This window comes from Cygnus atratus, unplaced genomic scaffold, assembly GCF_013377495.2.
Source record: "Cygnus atratus isolate AKBS03 ecotype Queensland, Australia unplaced genomic scaffold, CAtr_DNAZoo_HiC_assembly HiC_scaffold_48, whole genome shotgun sequence".
In the NCBI taxonomy this organism is placed as follows: domain Eukaryota; kingdom Metazoa; phylum Chordata; class Aves; order Anseriformes; family Anatidae; genus Cygnus; species Cygnus atratus.
In genome coordinates, this window is record NW_026110084.1 from 173,301 (window position 1) to 194,411 (window position 21,111).

Here is a 21,111-nt window from a genome sequence, read left to right on the forward strand (position 1 = left end):
GAAGCTTCGGTGTTCTGATTTCTCGGCCAGTTGATACCCAAATCCCGGAGTGACTCTGTCAACTCGTGGCTTTTATTTGTGTATGCCATTGTTTTGACTGTAATCTTTTCAGGTGATGAAGCTGTAGGGGCAGGAGGGAGCAGAATAATTATTCTAGCGTTGTGGACCAAACATGCTGCCAGGAGTGGTGGGGGGAGGGGGGTCAGCCCACCCAGCCTTACTTTCAATGATCAGGGATGATAATCAGCGTCAATCAAATGCCATCAGCGTCGCACTTGGGCGTGGGCACTGACCTGGAACAGTCCTTCCCACTGTGGTTTCAAGGTCTTCTCTGCAAGAGACTTTACATACGCATAATCTCCAGGTTGTATATTGTGCACTGGTCCATCTAACCCTCTACCCCAAGTCCCACTCACATGCTGTCCAATTTCATCGAGCCGTTTACCTAAGGCCACCATACAGGAGGTCATAATTTCATCCCCAGCTTGCATGGATATCCCTCTTTGTACTCCATAGGGTCGTCCAGATAAGATTTCAAAGGGGCTTAACCCTTCCTTTGCCCTTGGTATACGCAAAAGGGCTAAAGGAAGAGACTGAGGCCAGACCAAATTTGCATCTTGTCCCAGTTTCACAATTTGCTGTTTGATTAAGTGGTTCATTTTTTCTACTTGGCCACTCGACTGAGGGCGATACGAAGTTGCCAGTCCGTACCCAAATGGCGGCTAATTTCTTGTACCACTCTTGAGAGAAAGTGTGGTCCCCCGTCAGAGGATATAGTTGCTGGCACTCCAAAACCTGGTATTATTTCTTGTATCTTAATTACCTCCCGAGCCTTGGCTGTTCTAGTTGGGAATGCTTCTGGACATCCTGAAAAGGTGTCAGTTAATACCGATAAATACTGATACCCCCCTTTTCTTGGGAGTTCAAAAAAAATAATTTGCCACTGTTTGGAGCTTGATTACTTTTGTACCTGTCTAACAATGGTATAGAAATTAGGCCCTATCCATTTTCTATTTAAAAACTCTTATACTACTTCAGCTCCCCAGCATGCTTTAGTATGTTCTACAATTACCATTCAATTTAATATGGTATCACAATTCTCCCATCATTTATTTACGTTAAACCTGCAGGTAACATTTTCCATTTACATCTTAGAATATTCTACTTCATTTTCTAAAGCTTTTGTTAATGCCTGATTTTCTGTTCTTGGTACGGGTGCCAAAATTTGACTCTCAGGTGCCCGTTCTGCCACCCCTTTGGCTCCTGCATGAGCCAATCTATTTCCCTCTTCAATATCAGTAGCCCCTAGTTGATGTCCTTTAATGTCAACTTTAGTAGGCAGGTATACTGCTTGGAGTAATTTCAGTACCTCTTCTGCATGTTTAATTGAGGAAGATAAAAGTCCTCTCTCTCCTTCCAAATTGCCCTGTGTGCATGCACCACACCAAAGGCATATTTCAAATCTGTCCAAATGTTTGCCAGCTCAAAAGCTCTTATCAAGGCGATGATATCCACCTTTTGGGCTGATGTTTGTTACCGCATATCCTGTGAGGCGAAGTCCCTGGCGGACGAAGCTGCTGCCATCTCTATACCAATCCTCCGCATCTTCTAGGGGTGTATCAGAGGTTGGAATAGATGATCTTGGAGGTCTCTTCCAACCTAGACGATTCTGTGATTCTGTGATCCTTTAGGTCTGGTCAGCTGGAGTATACGGTGCCCACGGTCTTGATGCAATCATGAATGGGTAATCTGGAAACTCTGTTACTAAGGAGAGAGGCTGGGTTCACAGTATTAGTGCCAAAAAAAATTAGTAAACTAATAGTCCATTATACACATTCCTTTTCTTCTTCGTATTGCAACAGTGTCCCCTTTTCCCGAAGGGGACTTTCAAGCTTCAAGATCACAGGCTAGTTGTTTCCTGAATATGGTGGGGCTATTCTTGAACCCCTGTGGTAACACTGTCCAAGTAAGCTGAGTTTTCCGTCCTCTATGAGGATTTTTCCCATTCAAAGGCAAAGAGTTTCTGGCTTTCAGTTGCCACGGGCAGGCAGAAAAAGGCACCCTTTAAATCTAGTACCATGAACCAAACTTGACTGTTTTTCTCAGTTTGTAATTCCAATCATTTTTCCCAATTTAAATTTCAAGCATAGAAAAAAAAAAAAAACACCTTTTCCCGTTGGCCAGTTGCTCCTATTACATTTACAGACTAATTAACACAGAGAAAGAAGCTCCCGTAACCAACAAAAATTCAAGCCTCTGTCTTCGTTTCCTAGCTTTATTTCAACTGGTGGACCTGCTAGGGTAGATGCCCCAGGTCCCCGTCATTCCTGACTGTTGTAAGTTTGTCCTGCAGCCTAAGACAAATTCTTTCTGATATCAGGGGCCGATTGCCCTAGAAAGAGGCTAGCCAATTGCCTCTGTTTGTTTTCTGAAGCCAGGTCCAAATTTTTGTCTGTTTGTTTTAGTTTTTTTCTCTTCACTGCATTTCAAAGTTGGTCCAAAGATTCAAAAATTCCATAGGGGTTTCTTTTGGACCTTGTTGGGACACATTCTCAATTCCCAGTTTAACCAGACTTTGGTATTTCCGGGGTGATTAGGGTCTCAGTGGGGGGGGTCGGTTAGGGGAATGCAATCGTTGACAGTTCCCTGAGCGGTCCCATTGGCAATCTGAGCTCACACATGAACTCAGGTTGTTTTAAGAGTTAGCTGCTTTTCTGTTTCCACGACAACTCTCTCGGACCCATCATGGTCCCTCTGCCCCAGAAGGCTCACACCTGTGATTTAGAGATCTCAGCCTCAGGTTGAGGCGGAACTATTAGCATTCCTATAGCGTTCCTACATCCTCTTTCCCTGCTCATTCAGCTTCAAACAGCTCTGTTAAATACTACATGCCACACAACCTTTAACACCTTCAACAACCCTTTCAACACTTCCTTTATCTTTCTCCAGCCTGTACTTTTCTAATGCCAACACCAAAGGCTCAGTCAGGGGCCAGCTTAATTCCATACCTTTTCCCTCCACGATGCTGAAACAAAGTACCAGTATACAACATTTCATCCTATTTTCCTTCTCTCCTCAAAAACAACATTAATTGCAAGACACTGTTATAGTCGATTGATCCATAAAGTGGCCATTTAGTTTATATAGTGGCCACCATTGATTGCAATGCTTAGTGGAAGTCCTCTTGCTTTCTGTGCCCCCATTTCTAACAATATCCTTCCAATGTGCCAATATGCAGCCAAGGAAGCTTTCGTTTGGACGTCTTTCTTTTGGGTATTACCCATTTCCTTGATTTCCCATTCCCTTTTATTTATTTATATTAGTTACTGTCCCTCGTTTCAATTTCCACACAAACCTTTTTATTGCAGGTTTTTACTATCTTTTCCTAATCTTCTTCTCAAATGTCCCAGTTCTCTGGGATTAAACTCTTCTTTCCACATACAAACTTTACTATTTCAGATTATTAATGAGCCCCGTTCCAATCATAAATCCGCAGGACTTCGGAAAAACACCTGAAGCCCTCAGCCTTCCGTCTTCTAGACAAACAATAACACCTTTTCCACAAAAGTTACATTTCAACAAGACCGAATTTCAAGCCAGATGCTAATTTTTCTCAATGCACTTTGTTAGTAAGCCCACACAAAATGAGGAGTCACTCCTGTGTATCCGTCAAGATGGGGGTTTAGAAGGTGTTGAGGCCTAAATAAATTCGCTCTCCCCCTTCTTACCAAATTCCCAGGGCTCAGGCCCGAACCACCAAAGAAGTGACTCTCCATTCTACCGCTTTGATAATCAGTCAGCCCCCCTCCCCCCACACTTGAGAAACTGACCAAACACCACCGCGAATATACCAAAACTTTTAAACTGTTACTTAGATAATGCTCCCACCTTCCTCCTTGTCAGACTCAAAACATTTAAGAACGAAATAGGATTACGAGATGCACCGCCGGGCCCGTATATTGGGCACCACCGAATCAACACTTGGATAAAACAGCACTTCTTTTCGGTCTGTCCTGCACTTCGTTCGTCTCCGGCCGCTCCCCTCGCGGAGAATACGGAACCGCGGATCGGAACTCCACACTCGCTTCGCAGCAATGCTGCGTCTCACTCACACAGCACAATCCCGCAATCACACAGAGAGGCCCCTTGCACTTCTCGCTCATACCACAAGAATATATCACTTAAAACAATAACCAAACTTGTTTGGATCGCCTCCGGCCTTGTTCCTTGTGGAGTAATTCACTTCACAACAATACTTTGTCTCAAACACATACACAAATGCTTTCAACATGAGATACCCAGACATCCACAAATAAGACATACAATTATCAACACTCCAATTATTATCCCTCCAGCAGCTGCAAATATTACCCAGATAACCTTGTCACCGTTCTGAGAGGCCCGCTTACCCGTCTCCTGCTTCATATACAGTCATTAGCAGGTCCGTCCTGGCTCCCAAAACTGGGATGCAGCGGTAACCTTGCATTTGCTCGATCTACTCCCAAGATCGCTAGCGGCTGCTCTATCAGTCAGCAAATCCCCCTTGATTCTATCGGTCAGCAAATACCCCTTGACCACTCCATCGGTCACCAAATCTCCCGTGACCGCTCTATCGGACAGCCTGTAGGGTACCCTCCTCCCACATGGGGACTATGCCGCACGCCAGATGTCTCTGCGCGATTTACCAGCTGCCCCGGCCACGCGTACGACTTACAGGCCCTTCCTGTACTGTAAAACATACCGTTTGTCCGCAGCTTCAGGAGGTCCTTGTCTGCTCCCGCGGTGAGCGGCTGAGAGTGGAGGATCCTCCGAGGAAAATACTTGGGGTGCACCTAGGGGCATCCGCTCCACAGTCGATCCCGCAACCGAGCAGAGCGTCTCCTGCCTGGCTCGCCAAACTGACTTGCGGAAAACGGACTCCACAGTCAGTAAGACTGTAAAGTAGGATTGCTCCTTGGCTCTTGTCCATCTGCAGGACCAGTTTCTACCAGTTTCTTAAGACAGGCTCACTCTCTTAGTAGGAGACTGACCTTGGTAAGGGGCCCCAGGCTTCTTGCTTTAGTTAATTTGCACAATGCACCATAGTTAGCAAAGACACTAAGTAGCACCCTAGTTTAATGCCGTCAGCGCTCTATCTCTACTTGATAAGATTCCCCTAACTCCCTCTCTCACTGGAGCCCACGCAGCCCTCCGTCCTGCCGAAGGACTTCACGGGGACTTCTGCCGGCTCCGGGTGCCCGCACACAGACAGAAATGGCTTTGAGAGAAAACAATTCAGGAGGACGAGAGCTCAGAGACTGCGGCCGGCTTCGGCCACCTTCCCCTCGCTTTCCCTCTCCATGTTCAAACCGAGCACTGTTCTGCCGTCGACCTTCGCTGCCTCTGCCCGCGGCGCTGGGCTTTCACGTGTGCCCTTGCTCCTGTACATATTTTACCCTTCCTTTTGTAAGGCATGGTCCAGCAATTCGTGTCACTAAGAGATTTGAAGGGTTAACATTGAGGCCCGGGTCTAGGTGATAAGAGAACAAAGGGGTTTTTAGGGAAAACTGCTGACTACTGCACGGGATGTTGCTAGAGTTTCTGAAATCCGGCCCAGAGGCTACCAACTAGGGAGGAAGGGGGAGCTGAAGGACAACTGAAGGACAAAAGCCTGGGAGGAAGACAACCAGCCTTCAGCCCGAGCAACCCCCGAGAGACCACCAGAGACTGATACGCAGGCGCCCCTGGGAGGGTTTCGGATTCCGGAAACCAATTATAATAACCCTGCCTCTTCTAGAAGTAGTAATGAATATGTATTAGCCTGGGAGCATAAAAACCAGCCGCCTTACGTAACGGGTGTGCGTCCTGGTGGAGCAGAGACTCCCGGTGCACCCAGCGCTGTTTGCTTGCCTCTGTTCGTTCAATCAATTGTAACCCTTGATTGTAATCCTCTTTGGGACTCAGTCATTTATAACACTTTTATGTTTGTATTTTATTTAAGGCTGTCTTGCCACCCTCCGCCCCCCCCCCCGCAGCCTCGCTGCTTCGCCAATAAAGCTGGTGCAGGGACACCTGCCTGCGACCATAGAGACGCGGTCCTCCCGGCCTGCTAGAGCGCCCCCCCGCGGTCCTCCAGCATCCCAGCGTCCCTTGCGCAGCCATGGCGTCCCGCGGGCAGGGCCAGAAGGTGCAGAAGGTGATGGTGCAGCCCATCGTAGCCTTCCTGCGGCCGGGGGCTGACGGGGGAGCAGGGTGGGGGGCGGCCCGGGCCTCAGGGGTCTCGGCCCGGGCCTTGAGGCCTTGTCCCGGGGCCCTGGGGCCTTGTTCCAGGGTTTGAGGCCTTGTCCTGAGGCCTTGTCCCGGGCCTGGAGCTCTTGTCCCCGTGCTGAGCCCTTACCGCAGCGCCCCAGAACCTCATCTTCCGCTACCTGCAGAAGGTGAGTAGCGCGGGGAGAGGACGGGGAGAGGATGGGGATTTGGGGGGGGTGGGGGGAGCGGGGAGGGTCCGGGGATCCCCCTTGCTGAGTTTTCGGCTCCCACCCAGTTGCTCGGGGCAGGTTTGTGGGGAACGGAGAGCTGTGCGGCGTGCGGGTGGGTCCAAGGAGCTGCTGCGCAGCCCGGCGTTTCCCCCTCGTGTTAACGGGAGTGGGATCGTGCAGCCGGGCGTGCAGGAGTGTTCCCTGGTGAGTGGAGACGTCTTCTCAGCAAACGTGTAGTATTCACCCAATCATATAACGCTCTAAAATGTCAGAGTGTTAATTGAAACTGCCCCTGAGAGTTGCTCCTTGGAGTGTTTGGGAGCTCTAGCGGCTGTGGTTAGCAGGTATTTCTGAACACGCGAGAGAGAACAAAACTGCTCGCGGTGTTTGTGTTCCAATTTACTCTCCTCCTTCCTTCTGCAGAGGTCGAGGATCCAGGTGTGGCTTTACGAGCAAGTGAACATGCGGATAGAAGGCTGCATCATCGTATCAGCAGGACCCCGCGTTACGTCGTTAGTTTGTTTTCCCTCCTTCACAATCCTATTTTTTCTTGTCAAGAAAAAGCTAGCAGAAGGGAAAAAAAAATCGTACTTCATAACAATTAGTCTTCATTGTCCAGCCTGGGTCAGCAAAGCTGATGATGGTTTGTGTTGTTGCTGAAGTAATTGGCATCGTTGCTGATTTCTAGGGCTTTGACGAGTACATGAATTTGGTGCTGGCCGACGCAGAGGAGATTCACTCCAAGATAAAATCAAGGAAACAGCTGGGTGTGTCGTGTGTCTGTGCAACCCGAGTGACGCGCGGTCTGAAACCTGCGCGGGTGAGCCTTCTAGGTAGCAGCACTGAGAGGTACCAAAGGTGTGACGAGCCTTGATGTTGAAGTTCAGTGAGCAACTACTGGCTACATCTCTGTCCCTGATGATTTTTGAGCTGGTGATTTTGCTGAATGAAGGAGAATGTGTCCCTGCCTGAGACCAGTTCTGGTCTTTGAAACGTGTAATACCAGGCGGCCTGCACTGGCTGGAGGAGTCTGGTCACAGCTCCTTTCAGCTGCATCTAAAGCCGGTGGCCCTGGGCGATTGTCACGCTTGCTGTGATCTCTGAGTCAAAGCAGGGAGCCGCGGTAGCGGCAGTGTTTCTTTACCACCTGCTGGTGGACAGAAGCAACGATGTGTGCCCAGTGCTGGGGTTTTCAGCAGGGACAGCGTGCTGCTGGAACGGGGACGGTGGCTGGAGTGGGACTTGTGAGTGTGGGGCAGCTGGCAGGAACAGGACTCTGCGTGATGGGCAAAACCCTGCTCAACCACACGAAATACTTTCTGAAAGCACGAGATTATTCTCAGATTCTGGGCTCTCTCTAATCCCCTCTTTCCCTTCTCTGTGCTGCAGGCCGGACCATGTGAAAAGGGGACAACATCACTCTTCTACAGAGCGTTTCTGAGTAGAATTTGCCATCCTTAGCACAAAGGTGGCTGCCGTGCTGCGGAGTGACTGAGTGCCAGGGGAACGCGGCCCGCTGCTAGATAGGAAGTTATTTGTAACTGGGGCTGCATGCTGAGGTCAAAAGTCCTTCCTTTGTGGGAGCGAGTTTTTTGTAGCTTGAAACAATACGTGATGTATTTCACAAATACACATTTTTCACATTAACGGTAAATGTAAAAGACAAATCTGCTTGTTTTCAGTCTCTTCCTTCCGTGAATGGAGAAGGAGGGGAAATATAGAAGCGTGGGCTTTTCTTTTTGCTGTGGATCTGATAAGTTTCGATAACGATATGTGCTTTCTTGAACATTACATCTGCATTATGTGGCCAGGCCGAATCGTTCAGGGCACGGAAGCCCCACATAGTCCTTGAGCTAGCAGGGTGCTAAGGAGGGTGTTGGAGATTTTGCATCCAATTGCAGCCCTTTGTTGCTGCAGTGACAGGTTCCTCAGATTCTTTCTAAACAGGGTTTAACTTGTTGAGAATCTTTTTGGGAGTGTTTATTGTGGATCAATCAGTAAAAGTATCTTAGTGGGCCCGTGAGGGATTTGGGGCTGTGGTGCAGTAACCCAGCGTTTACAAGTGTTACTGATAGGCATGCTTGTCAAATAACACCTCCAGATCAGAGAGTGAGAGTGGGCAGCTGGTTTGGATGAAATCTGTCACTTCTTGCTGCTTTGGACAGAGCCTGTAGATTAAACCCTTGTGCTGTTCATTGAGCTGGGGTATCGGATGTGTCGGTTGGGTTTTTATCATTTGATTTATTTTTTGTATCCGTTTGGAGATCTATCTGTTCTATTTAAGTTTCCCCAAGAGAGCTGAGTTGCTTGGTGCATCGACCAAAGATAAGTTCCCTGGCTGACTTGGGACAACCAGTCCCCTCGTTTTTCTGATCACAAAAAAAACAAAGAAGAAAAAAAAAGGAAAAAATGTTTGACTGTAGCTGTAACTCAGAAACTAAGATTACCTGAATGGAGAGAAATGAATTTTGATGCACAGGCTGTGCTAGAAATCTGTTAATCAGCATTCAGTTTTTCAAAACTTCAGTTTGTGTCTCATCATCATGAAAAGTAATCAATTCACGGTGGGAGATCCTTTCCTGAAAGGGAAGGACAGAACTACGAGTCTTGCTGTGGGGCCTTCCCGGCGCAGTTGTGCCATTCCGAGAAAGTAATACGTCAGGAGTGTCCCAGCAGCCGTTCCCAGGAAGAAAGCTTTGAGGGGCAGCATGACACACTTGATTGGCTAAAGCAGCTTCAGCCGTACAGCGTGCTGCCTGGGATCAGGTAATTCTAAGTTGTGTTCAAGTTGGTGAGTTCCTTTCAGCATGTAGTAAAGATGTAACGTGCCGATGTCGTTTGGGAACAGGAGAAATTCCGTGTCACCAGCAGTGGGCACACTAGGGAAGAAATAGTATCTTACGAGGTCCTCCACATCTGCCTTTCATTTTGTCCTTGGTTTGCCAGCTGGAGCTTTCAGGAGGTGAGGAAGGAGGCTGTCCCAGTCAGTAGTTGAGGTGTTGCAGGGTAGTTGTGATGCAGTGCTTGTAAAATTTACCTGCCCGCATCTCCTGTTACAGGCAGCCCCCCCTGGGCCCTGTGAGACTGGGGAGCTGCTGCCCGGGGTCAGGCCCAAGGTCCCCTGTCAGGCCCAGGGCCGCCCTTCCCCTCGCCGTGCCCTTCCCTGCCGCTCCTCAGCCCTTGCTCAGGCCTTTTGGGCCGTCTGGCCGTGCGTCTGTCCATCCATCCGGCCGTCTGGCCGTCCATCTGGCCCTCTGTCCCTCCGTCCCACCGCCGTGCCCCGTCCCTGCCGTCTCCCTAGGGAAGCAAAGAGTCCCTGGGCTGCCTTCAGGGGGGAGGTTCTGCTGAGGAAATTAAAGCTCCCCCCTTAACGGGCGCCTTGCGAGTTCTTTTGAGTTCCAACCTTCTGCCTTCCTTTCGTAGCAGTGCCTCTGAGGGGTGCGCTGTAAGGCTAGGCGTCGTCTGGCGCGCTGCTCCTCCGTTTCCCAAAGGAACTGCCTTCCGGATCTGACTAAGCTCTGGATGCAGCGGTTGTCACCTTAATTTCTCCTTTAGTTTGCTGAAAACCAGCCGCTTGGGTGACCTTGGTGTTTGTTTCTTAAAACTTGGCTCGAGGAGGTCTCTGTTTCCTTATGCTGATGTTCACGATGAAAGTGCAGAAGGGATGCTTACTGTTGCCCGGGTCAGTACTGTTGCCAGGATGGGAATGTTTAGCCTACCGGCCCTCTGGTGCTGTTAGGCTGCACTCGGAGTGTGAGCTCTGGGCCTTATTTCGAAACTACGGCGTTATTTGAGTGTACAGAGCCGAGATATTCTGCGGATAGGTGATTCTCAAACCACGTCAGGACCACCGCTGTGGCGTGTGCTGGAGTCGGACGCGCGTTTGACTGATCAGGCGGAGCAGGTGAATTGAATTTGTTGCTGGATGGCGAGGTGTTCTGGGGGAAGAGCTAGTCTAAGGAAAACTTCCTCTTACTGCCCCTTCCCATCTCCAATGGCCACTGCCTGGGGAAATTGGTTCTTTCTGAGATTAACTACAACGTTACAGTGAGGATGAGGAATCATCATTACTTCCCAGAGTTATTTGCTGCCACGCCGCAGCGTTGATTTCAGAGATTTTTTAAAATAAAATAAAAAAAAAAGGAAAAAGAAAGGAAGTATGTATTCTTTTTTCACATACTCTCTTTTCTTTCCCCTGAGAGTAAATGTTGTAGCTTCAGCAGTACCCTTCCTCTGGAAACGATTCCCAGTGCCTGCTCAGACACTGGGGAGGAAAATGACAGAGAGAGCAATGGAGGAGAGCCACCCGATATAAATAAAGGAAAAAAGGGGTTATGGATTAAGGGAAAGCCACTACAGAACAAATTGGTGCTATCTAAAAATTGGTTAAGGGTTTGGGACCTGCAGGTGCTGCCTACACGTGCGTGTGTTGCAGTCGTGCCTGTTGCCACTGCGCAAAATGGAGAGAGCTTCTTTGTCGAATGCAGCATGTTAAAGCATGCGCCATTGCCTGGAAGAAAAGCACGGCCTTCCCTCGTGTGGGACTTCTTCCCTATTGATCTGTGGTTTACCTGAAGGTTTACCATAACCTGCATATGTTTCAAAAAACCAAAGAAACAGAAACAAAAGCAACACCAACACTAAAGAGTGGCAAGGCAGATGCTCATGTGGGGACTCTGACTCATGGGTGACATCACCAAGCAAAGCACTGTGAGCGCTTCGGGTCGGGGCTGCTGTGGCGAGCCTCGCAGGCAGGGAGGGAGAGCGGGTACGGTTCGCCTCTGGCGGGTCTGTGTCAGCCCTCTGCCCCGGTGGCTTCGTTAGCAGTGAGAGTTTGACTGCTGTGTTCCCAGCTTTGGCTTCTGCACCGAGCGTGTGGCAGAGCCCGCAAGCTGCTTGCTCAGCTGGAAGAGGAAGAGGAGTGACCTCAACTGTGCCGAGGTAAAGCAGAACTGTTGAAAAGATTTGTCAAAGATGCGGGTTGTACCAGCGCAGCCGCTGCAGCTGCAGCAGGTCCTGGAGCATTGGAGAAGACAGAGAGGGCTTTCTTCGTGAAAAGAATGCTGTAAAAGTGTTTTCGTGCCGGAAAGTAGGACAAACGCCTCTGTTGTTTGGATATCCTCTATTGACCTGGCACACTGGCATTACAGCATACCTGGCACACTCTTTGTATCGTTTGTGAAAAAAATAAAATAAAATAAAATAAAAAAGTGTTTTAGTGAGGGCAGGCCAATGGTGAGTGGCAGGCGATGGTGCTGTTGGGAACGTGAAGTTCAGGAAGCACTTCTGGGTTTTTCTGCTCTTTCATGTGACTTTTTGCCCTGTGAAGGTGGTGTATTGAGCTCTTTTCTTAGCAACAACTAGGTTTCAAAGCAGTTACAGTTTAACATCTACATGCTTGGGTGTTATTAACACAGCATTGCATACTGAGCTGGTGCTTGGTAGGAGAAAACAGAAATCTTACCGGGGAAACTCTGGGAAACCTGGGAAACAGAAAACTTACCGGGGAAGTTAACTGGAAGTCTTTGAAGATCGATAACTTTGCTGAGGTTGTCCAGGTGGGTGAACTCGAAGACCCACAGTGACTGGCACATGCTATTTAATGCGTCATACTGCGTTCTGTAGAAGTTATTTGTAGCCATAGTTGATCATTGCCTTGCATGTATGATCAGGTGGGTTTTTAAGAAGTGACTCCATTTTCAGGCTTCCAGGTGTGCTCCAAGTCATATTATTGAGGACGTGGAAGAGAACGCTTGCTGACAAAGCTCCTGGCAGCTTTACAGAACTTTAATTTAATATTGTGTTAGTTCATGTAACAGCTGATTTCAAGGCATTGCTCTCCTCAAGAGACTAATTTGGTTAACAGAAGAAAGCTGGAAAAATGCTTGTTACTCATGATTTTTCACTTGTTGGTACTTTCTTTAGGGTTACTTTTAAAAAGAAGATTTCACTGATCACAAGCCAGTAGAAGACTTTCAACCCAAGCAAGGGTGAAGACAGCTCTCTCCAAGAGCAGAGGAAGTCCCTGTGGAGAGAACCCGAGCTTGTTATCAGAACTTGTCAGCATGTCTAAACAAGGAGACGATTGCTACTTCTATTTCTATTCTACCTGTACCAAGGTATGGCTGGGTTTCTTTTGCTTTGCTTTTCTTTTTTTTTTCCATTTTTTTCAGGAAGGGGTAGAGTAGGAGGAGGAGGCCCACTGGTCTTTGGTTAACTTGATAACCAGCTAGATTCTGAATTCAATGGTAGCAACCTGAGGCAGTAGCATGGAGGTTTTTGAGGCTGTACTATATTTTCCTTGTTGGTTTCCTTTTGGTTACAGGGAGACAACTGTTCCTTCCGCCACTGCGGAGCTGCTCTGGGGAACGAGACGGTCTGCACGCTGTGGCAGGAGGGTCGTTGTTTCAGGAATGTCTGCCGATTCAGACACATGGAAATTGATGTGAGTGCCTAAAGATGTGTTCTCAAAATAAATCAACAAAAGCATTTTTCAGTGCCGTAGGTGTGCTGCTTGTATTTTGCAGGATAGGTTCATTTGCTTTGAAATTACACTGGTTTCTGTTACCAGGAGAGGGGGTGGGAGGAAGGAGAGGGAAATAAAATCAATGCCTTAGGTATGTCGTAGCAAGATTTTCTTTTATTAGATGCCGACAGTATTTTCTGAACAGATGCAGAATAACCGCTAAATAGCCTGCTAAAACCTGCTGGAGCAGGGGGGTAATAAACAGGCTGTACTAGCCTCCTGAGAGCAGGCTTGAGAATGATCTATCAGGTCTCTTGTGTCCCGCAGTCCTTCAGATAATGCTGTTGTAGCTGCCTGGGGTAGGAAGCAGTGGGGCAAGTTAAAGGTGCAGAAGAACGAAGTCTCCAAGAAGTAGTTCTAGATAGAGTTAACCTAGGCAATTTAAGATGTTCTTTTTCCCTCTGAAGAATCCTAGTATAAGCCTAGGTGTATTAGTTTAACCCACCCTAAACTGCTGTCTGAGAGTGCCTGTCTTCTCAAACGGAATGATGACAAAGCTAAACGTGCATAGTGGTTACAGCTTATGCAAACTTTGTGAATATGCCCGGAAATACTCTACTTAAGTGACAAACTGACCTTTGGAATGATGTTTCAGCACTGTACTGGGACAGCCCTATCGCTGTCATGATCTGGAACTGTGCATCTCTTTGCAACCCTTAGGTGCGTGTTATCACGAGCTTGTCTTTCTTTGTGTCTTCAGAAAAAGCGCAGTGAGATTCCGTGCTACTGGGAGAAGCAGCCAGTAGGCTGTCAGAAAGCCAACTGTGCTTTTCATCACACAAAGGGACGTTACATCGATGGAGTCTTCTTACCACCAAGCAAGAGTGAGTTTAGGTCCTTCTTCTTTAAGTACTGAAGAATTAATTTTGAATATTACTTAGTGGGTGCCAATCCTGTAGGAGACATCAGGTAACCGTTCATCTGTGAGTGCAGGAAAAGGTGTGCAGTCCTAGGTGGTCAGCTAAACCGAGTGTCCTGCTGGTGTCCTGCTGGTATTTGTTTTCTGCTTTCATGCTCAGCTTCTCTCTGCTTTGTGTGATATTTGCCTTGCAGTTTGCTTTCTGTTGTTTCATCTTCTGCTGGGTGGTAGGGAGATGTGTTGTTGTTTGAAGGGAAGTCATTGTTCACGGTGTGAACAGTGATGGGATGGGCAAAAGGAGATGCTGAATTCATTGTCTGTGCGGGTTATCTGCCTTACCTACCATCTTCGTGCATTGTGGTCAAAGTTTTAAACTGCCATATTACTGATGCTCCTCCTCTTCCTCTAGCTCCACTGCCAAGTCCGCCTGAGTCCGCGGACGATGATTTGAAAGTGGCTCAGATGTCACTGCAGCAAAAGAAACTTTCTGTCCAGTCCAATCCCTCTCCATAGCTAAGGGGGGTGATGAAAGTGGCAAACTCTGAAAATGTCCCAAGCCCTCCACACCCTCCAGTTGTAATCAATGCTGCAGATGATGATGAAGATGATGATGGTGAGCATGTTTTGGTTCTTGGAAGGAATTTGTGCTGTAAATGAATGTATAAATCACAGATGACCTGAGGTCTGACTAGCGATTGGGCAGGCAGTCTGGTCAGGTCACTGGTGGCTTTGTCTGGCAGTCAGTGGACAGAACCTGAAATGTTGGAGGAAAGCTTAGAACCACTCTTGGCTTTAGCTGGTCTGTTGTGTAAAGCTCTATGTGAAACTAGGAAGGAAACTCCTTTTTTTTCTGTCTCTCTGAAGAGTAATATGTTGTGTAGTAGTTAAAGCTGCAGAGAGAACCTAGAGTCCCAGATGTTTTGTCCTAGGGTAGTCCACTTACGAGTTCATCAGGTCAGTGTAGCTGTATTAAAAAAAAAAAAAAAAAAGCTTTTTTATATGAACCATGGACTGAAGTGTCATTGCATGAGCTACGTAGTCACGAACAGTCTGGTCTATGCATAACTGAATAGATTTTTCCCCTTCAGACCAGCTTTGTGAGGAAGGAGAAGAAAGTAAAACTCCCGTCCAGCAACCAGCTGAGGAAGGCCAAAATGGATTACGGATGATTTCCACTCGGAAAGCCAGTGCTACTACTGCTAAACAAGGTATTCCGGCACCTGTAGTAGGATAAATCGGAAGGAGAACTTGACAATTAACTCGAAAGCAGTGTGGCGTAAAAACACAACAGAATGTAGGGGTGCTGAATGGAGTCGGTTATTTCCATGATCTCATTTCTACCTAATAGCATCATGTGCCCATTGGGTCAGAAAGGTGAACGCCTTTTCTTTACTTTTGGAGAACAAAACAGGGCCACAGCATGGAGTTGAAATGGCTGCACGTGCAGCCTTGCAACCACTGTTGAAAGCCATCTCTAACGCTAGAGGGATCTAATATCATGTAAACGGATTAAAATTAAAACTACAATTTTTACCCTGAAGGGTGAAAGGAGGGGCAAAATGCCATTCATTCTATGGTTCTTCCACTTGTGAGGAGTGTTGACAGGGTATATTCTAAATGCTTCTGAAAGTTGCTGAGCACTAAGAAGCCTGAGGATCTGTGGTCCTCAGTGAGCGCCTCTAAGCCTTAGTCTCATTAACTTGTTTTCTGTTTTCAGAGGACGGTCTGAATTTTGGCAGTAAAAACACTTGAAGAAATCAAATGGCAGAAAATGAAGGAAAAAACTAAGAGACACGGTGGTGAGTTAATATTCCCTACTTTCTTACCCTGTTCACCTTCATCCCGGTTGATGTTCTTTTTTTAAAAAAAAAGAAATTCTTCCAGTAATACCGGGTAGCTGGCTATGCTTTGGTGAATACAACTATTTGCCAAAGAAGTGAAATTTTATTGGCTTCGGAATGGCAGGTGATGGTGGCTGGGAGCTGCTTGAGGGATAGACTTCCATTTTTAGCTGGGGGCATCGAGCAACCTGATTCTCAGCCAGCTGGTATTCTAGATGGGAAGTCCAAGGGCAACCAGAGGCAAATTAGTCACCTCTCTTATTTACATGCTCTGGTCACTGTACGTTTGACAGTAATGAATAATTAAAGGTTTTTGTTCTTCGTGATAGTTTTTTATGTTTGGTAAACTTCCTTCTGTTTTGCTTGCTCTGAACAGAAGGTCCTTCAAGATCTTCTCTTCCTCCGTCGACTTCTATGATTTTTCCTGCTCCGGAAAAGGAAAATGTCCGGACACTGGTGAGAACTGTGACACTGTCTACAGAGGAAGGTAATAATTAATGCTTTTGTTTTGATTTCATTACTCCTAAACTGGAAGGTTAAGCAAGAATGAAGACAATTCCCCCATGTTAGCCTGCTGGTGCTGCCTTCTTCTGTTGAAAACATGCTTTTATGCTGAAAGTCCCTGGTTGTACTGGAAAGCTTTGGTGCTCAGGTTAAGTGCAGCAGCAGGAGAAAGAAAAAAATGTGTCAGTATGCAAAGAGGGGGATAACTGAAAAACAGAGAGTAACGAGAAGAAAGAGCCCTAGAAGACAGTGCTATGTAAGAAGCAATTTCTGAAGCTTTAAAGAGGCTGACAGTGGCAGGTGTGGACAGGAGTGTGATAGGAGTCTGTGTATAAATGCTATTGTTTAGAGTTGTGCAAATTCCTTTTAACGGGAAAGAAGTGAAGAAGTACTTTTACTCATAGACATTCACCTTAGAAGGAATATTTCTCAGCATTTGTACCTAATAATATTCTGCTTGCTTATGCAGCTTTGTTCTGCACAAAGTATAGCTGTCAAGCAGACTCAGATTCATTCTCTACTATCTCAGCTGGAATTTGAAGCAAACACTGAGACTATTAATACTTTTTCTAAGTTAATCATAGTTGAAAGATGAGTTTGTGTGGTTTAGCTGTCAAAACAGTGTCTTACTGGGTTTTTTTGGACATGGGCTAACAGTATAATATTTCTAATGGCTACTGGTTTCTATGAAATAGAAAAATTTTACTTTTGTTTTAGGGGAGGAACCTGTGGTTCGACTAGATCTCGCTGAGAAACAAGGAAAACGGAAAGCCTCCGTGGGTAAGAACTCTTTATGAGCTGTTATTTACGTGCCGCCTTCTATATAGGACTGCATTAAAGAGTCTTTTTGACGTATGAGAGGAAAATGCATTGCAGTGGAGATCTGCGTTGACTGCAGAAATGGCAAAAAAAAAAACACATTTAGCAGCTGAAGGCAATTTTGTGAAAATATGCTTGAAAAATAGAAGCTTGTGGTTGACTGTTCTCAAATCTTCCTGCCAAAGAAATGTTTCTTAAAATATTCCTGTTTTTCTCTGTCTGAAGCTGATGTAAGCGCCCTTCACAGTGAAGCGCAGCCTTGCTGAAAGGCTGGGAAGAAGGTGGAGGTTTCCGCGAAATGCTGACAAAGCACCAAAGAGAGGTACAGATCCTAAACAGGCATCTGGATTTGATTCCCGGGTTTGTATTCAGGCTTGTCTGTTTGTCCTTTCCTGTGATGTTTCTTTTTGCATGGTGGCTGAGGGTCTAATCACTGGGATCAAAGTTACCTTTCCTGTCTTGTTTTCAAATGTGAACACAAAGTTGACGTTTATGCAGCCTCCCTAATTTGTCTTTTTCTGCTTTTGCAGTTCAAGTGCCAAGTCTGTGAAGGAGAGACTAGGATTACCTTTCAACAGACTAGTACTGCGAAAGGTAACAAACTGGCTATTGAATATACTTTCTCCTTCTTCCTTCCCGTGAACTTAGACCGTTTTCATACAGCCCTAAAAATTAATTGAAATGAAAACAAAGACCTGATTCCTCTTGCTTGAGTGCTGAAGCTCTTCTGACAGCCGCTATCAGAAATGTGGCTCTAGGTGTGTGTTTATTTTCCACTTGTGCCTTGTCGAGGTTTTAAGCTGTCTTCTGTGAACCATCGTGTACAATTAGAATAGAACCACTGCCAGGAGCAGGAAATTGGAAATTGCAGTCTGAAAAAAGTAATAAAGTAAACTAGCATTTCTGTGTAGCAACTCTGTCTGGATAGGGCTGGTCTTCAAAATACAACAAGTGGCTCAGAAGAGGAGGAGAATGTTAGGCTATTGTCCTAAGATGCGTTATTGGGAACGCTCAGGATTAGTTTTCCTTAGTACTGTGACAAATGTTGGAGACTTGAAATATTGTTGGACTCTCTTGAAATGTTGGTGCTTCTCATTTCTTTGATGACAGGGAAGGCTGCTAAGCCAAAGGGGAGAGATCCATGTGAAAACACTGGAGGAAATCCGTCGTGAGAGAGCTCTTCAGAGCCGAGAAACTCAGCCAAAGCCCAGGCTGAATGGCATGGTAAAACCAAAGATCCCATGCGCAGGGGCAAAAATTCAGGGTGAGCCCAAGAAGCAGCAGAGTGTGCTCACTCTGTGCGGCCCAGCAAAGTGCAGTCGAGGAGCCGGCAGGTAAGGCAAGGCAGAAGGAGAAGTGCGATGTTAAAACCTTGGAAGAACTAAAGCGCGAGAAAGCTCTGCGGATGCAGCAGAGTGGAGGAAAATGTGCAGCTCCCCCAGCACAAGCTGGACCTGCCCCAGCAGGGCAGAAATGCTTAGGGAACACAAAGCTAACAGGTAATCAGATGCTTGAATACCTGCCCCGGTGAGGTGCTTCCCATATTGAGCAAGTTCCGTTTGCTCAGGATCTGCCTCGCTTTTTCCTTCAATGCAGAGGATAAAAGAGTTGAAGGCTACAAAGTTCAAAGGCAAGGAAGGGCCAGAATATGCAACCATGTCTGTTTTCATTAATTACGTGATGGTGTTCTGCATTTCCCGCTAGGAAATTAACTCATTGAGGGGCTTTTTAGTCTAATTTTGGTATTCTGTTTTTTCTGCCATCTGTTTATGGTATGGAGTCCTCCCTGTGTTGAGTTCAAGTTCACCTTCCTCTTTGGCATGTGTTGCTTAACTTGACACGTGTATGTGTTTGTAAAGCATGCCTCAACGTCTTAATGTGGGGGGCCAGTTTCTGTCCAAAATGACAGAGGATCAAAGGCCTCGTTGTTAAGATGATATCAACTTTGTAAAATGAGATTGTGTGAGGGAGCTAAGGAGGGCTTAAAGGCTGCACGGATTGCACATTGTAGCCTTTCTCTCGGTCTCATGGGACACGAGGAAATAAACAGACAAAGAAAACAAGGACCCAGAGCAAGACTGTATCAGTTCTCTCTTCCTTTACCTAGCCAACTTTAACATGGTTGCGAAGCCTTGGGATGGGAAAGTCGCTTCCCCCAAGAAGAAGGCACTGAAACGTGAGGCACCTGGGAGTTTTCCCTCTGCTGGAGCAGCTGTGAAACCCCAGACTGCCTTTGATGCTGACACCATGGGACCTCCAGCCAAAAAAGCAGCTATGGTAAGGACAGGGGCTAATGCAGAAATGGATCCCTTGTAAAGTTTATACCCTCCTCTAGGAGAAAAGATGGCAAACTCCAATGTTCTACAGGCCTTCTGTTTCCTTTGAAATCCAGTAGCTGCCTACAGACTTCTTGTAGTACCCTTCCATATTTATTAGATTAATGGCACTATTTACTTAGTACTCTGTGATTCTGTGATTTCTCTGGTGTGGAGGATTTTGTCCATTAATGCTGTGTTCTTAAAAGACACAAGATCATTAGTAACCTCCAAGTGAATAGTAACTTTCTTCAGGAGCACCTTGGTTTTGTATTTTGGCTAAGGCTCCGCGCTGCCAGAGGAGAAGCAGCATGGAGGAAAAAGCTATTAAGGAATCTTTTACCCATGGGTCATAAATACTGTTTTGCTGCTTTCTAGGCTGTTCCAGCCGTGCTGGAGCACGTCCCAGCCACCAGACTTGAAGAAAATCCCCAAAACAGGTGATGACCACAACTTGTTCTTTTTCTAATCGGTGTATATCCCACTGAAACCTAAGTTCTGTCACATGTGGGGAAAAAACGAGGGTTCTGAGATAATTAAAGCCCAAATCCATCAGAGGAATAAGTCCCGTGAAATCACTTTCTAGCAGCTAGCAGGAATGCTTAATTAGACTTACTTTCTTTAAATGCTGCAAGTCGCTACAGCTTTCCAGTGACTTCTTGGTCTGTCTGAATACCTAAATGAGGATGGGGTGAAGTTCTTCTACTTCTTGTGAGGTGATAAATGATGAGTAGTGTCCTCTGCCTTTTGGTCCTCCAGAATGCCACCTGAACAAACCTACAAGGTGACAAGACTGCAGGGAGAGCAGAGGGAAGTGACGGATGCAGATCAGCTTCCTGTACTGGGGAGCAAACTCTGCTGAGTGTGCCATGGGAAAAATGACCAACTTAGTAACCAGATATTTGCAGATGGAGACTTCTTAACATTTTTACAGGAAAATTAATAAAGGTGGCAAAGTGGCTCTTGCTACAAAAATTGAACCATCTTTGCTAGACTGCGGGTGCTCTGGCTTCACAGACAAAGCCCCAAACTGAGAAATGTACCTGCTAATATATTGGGCTCTAAATGTAGGCCTGGGTTAATTGAAGAACAATCCCTGTGTAAGATTGAAGTGCAGGAGGGGTTGGCTACGGTTTTAAGAGCCGGTTTGCAGAAAAGGGATTTCCCGTTAAGAAATGGCCTATACTGCTTGTTCTCTTCCTTGCTCTCCCAAGACCTGCAGCACATCTTGGAAGCCAGGCAGAATCTGTGGAGCCATGGAGTTGTCAAGCTCGACTTCAGCTTCTTCCCAGCTAGAAGAAGCAAGGACACGCCGGCTGAGTTCCCCAGGCAACGCGCCCTTATCTGCGGACGAGGATTTTGAGATGCTCCTTTGGGAACTCTCAGACGGCATCCTGGAAGCCGAACTCGACTTGGAGCCAGGGAAGGCTGAGGATGACCTCCTCCTTGAACTTTCCAAGATGATTGACGATTGAACTGCAGAGTCCTAGGGTATATTTAAAAAAAATAAATAAATTAAAACTCTTCTTCTTGTTGGATACCCCGAGGTGATCCTTTTTCTACCTGAGGCTTTGCAATGAGACTTAAAGCACAGTTTGAACTGGTAGAAATTGGCAGGAGCTGCACTCAGTTGTCCTAAGTTTCCCTGCTGGTCAGAGTTAAGGTCTTGTGCATCCGTTCTGTAACTATAGGTGGCTACCTTGGATATCAAGAGGACAAAGCACTTGTTTCTTTTGGCACAGAAAGATGTGCATCGGCACGCTGTGGTGGCTGTGAATTGACGTAGTGA

The 21,111-nt window shown here is 46.6% G+C and overlaps 1 protein-coding gene and 1 pseudogene across 1 annotated transcript; both read left to right on the plus strand.

The window, feature by feature from the left end:
• The first annotated feature begins 6,139 nt into the window (after nt 1–6,139).
• Nucleotides 6,140–7,861, plus strand: LOC118261479 (small nuclear ribonucleoprotein E-like). Its single transcript, XM_035572334.1, has 5 exons — nt 6,140–6,193; nt 6,390–6,416; nt 6,882–6,944; nt 7,147–7,225; nt 7,848–7,861. Exons 1-5 carry the CDS (start codon nt 6,140–6,142, stop codon nt 7,859–7,861), a joined length of 237 nt encoding a protein of 78 aa, XP_035428227.1.
• Nucleotides 7,862–12,523: 4,662 nt separating this feature from the next.
• LOC118261477 (zinc finger CCCH domain-containing protein 11A-like) lies at nt 12,524–20,797 on the plus strand (annotated as a pseudogene).
• The last annotated feature ends 314 nt before the right edge of the window (nt 20,798–21,111 follow it).

Excerpts from the sequence above, each read along its gene's own strand:
- LOC118261479 (XM_035572334.1), top strand. The coding sequence starts at position 6,140 with ATGGCGTCCCGCGGGCAGGGCCAGAAGGTGCAGAAGGTGATGGTGCAG. Across the intron at positions 6,417-6,881 it reads TCTTCCGCTACCTGCAGAAG|AGGTCGAGGATCCAGGTGTG; the intron begins GTGAGTAGCGCG and ends TTCCTTCTGCAG. Across the intron at positions 6,945-7,146 it reads GGATAGAAGGCTGCATCATC|GGCTTTGACGAGTACATGAA; the intron begins GTATCAGCAGGA and ends GCTGATTTCTAG.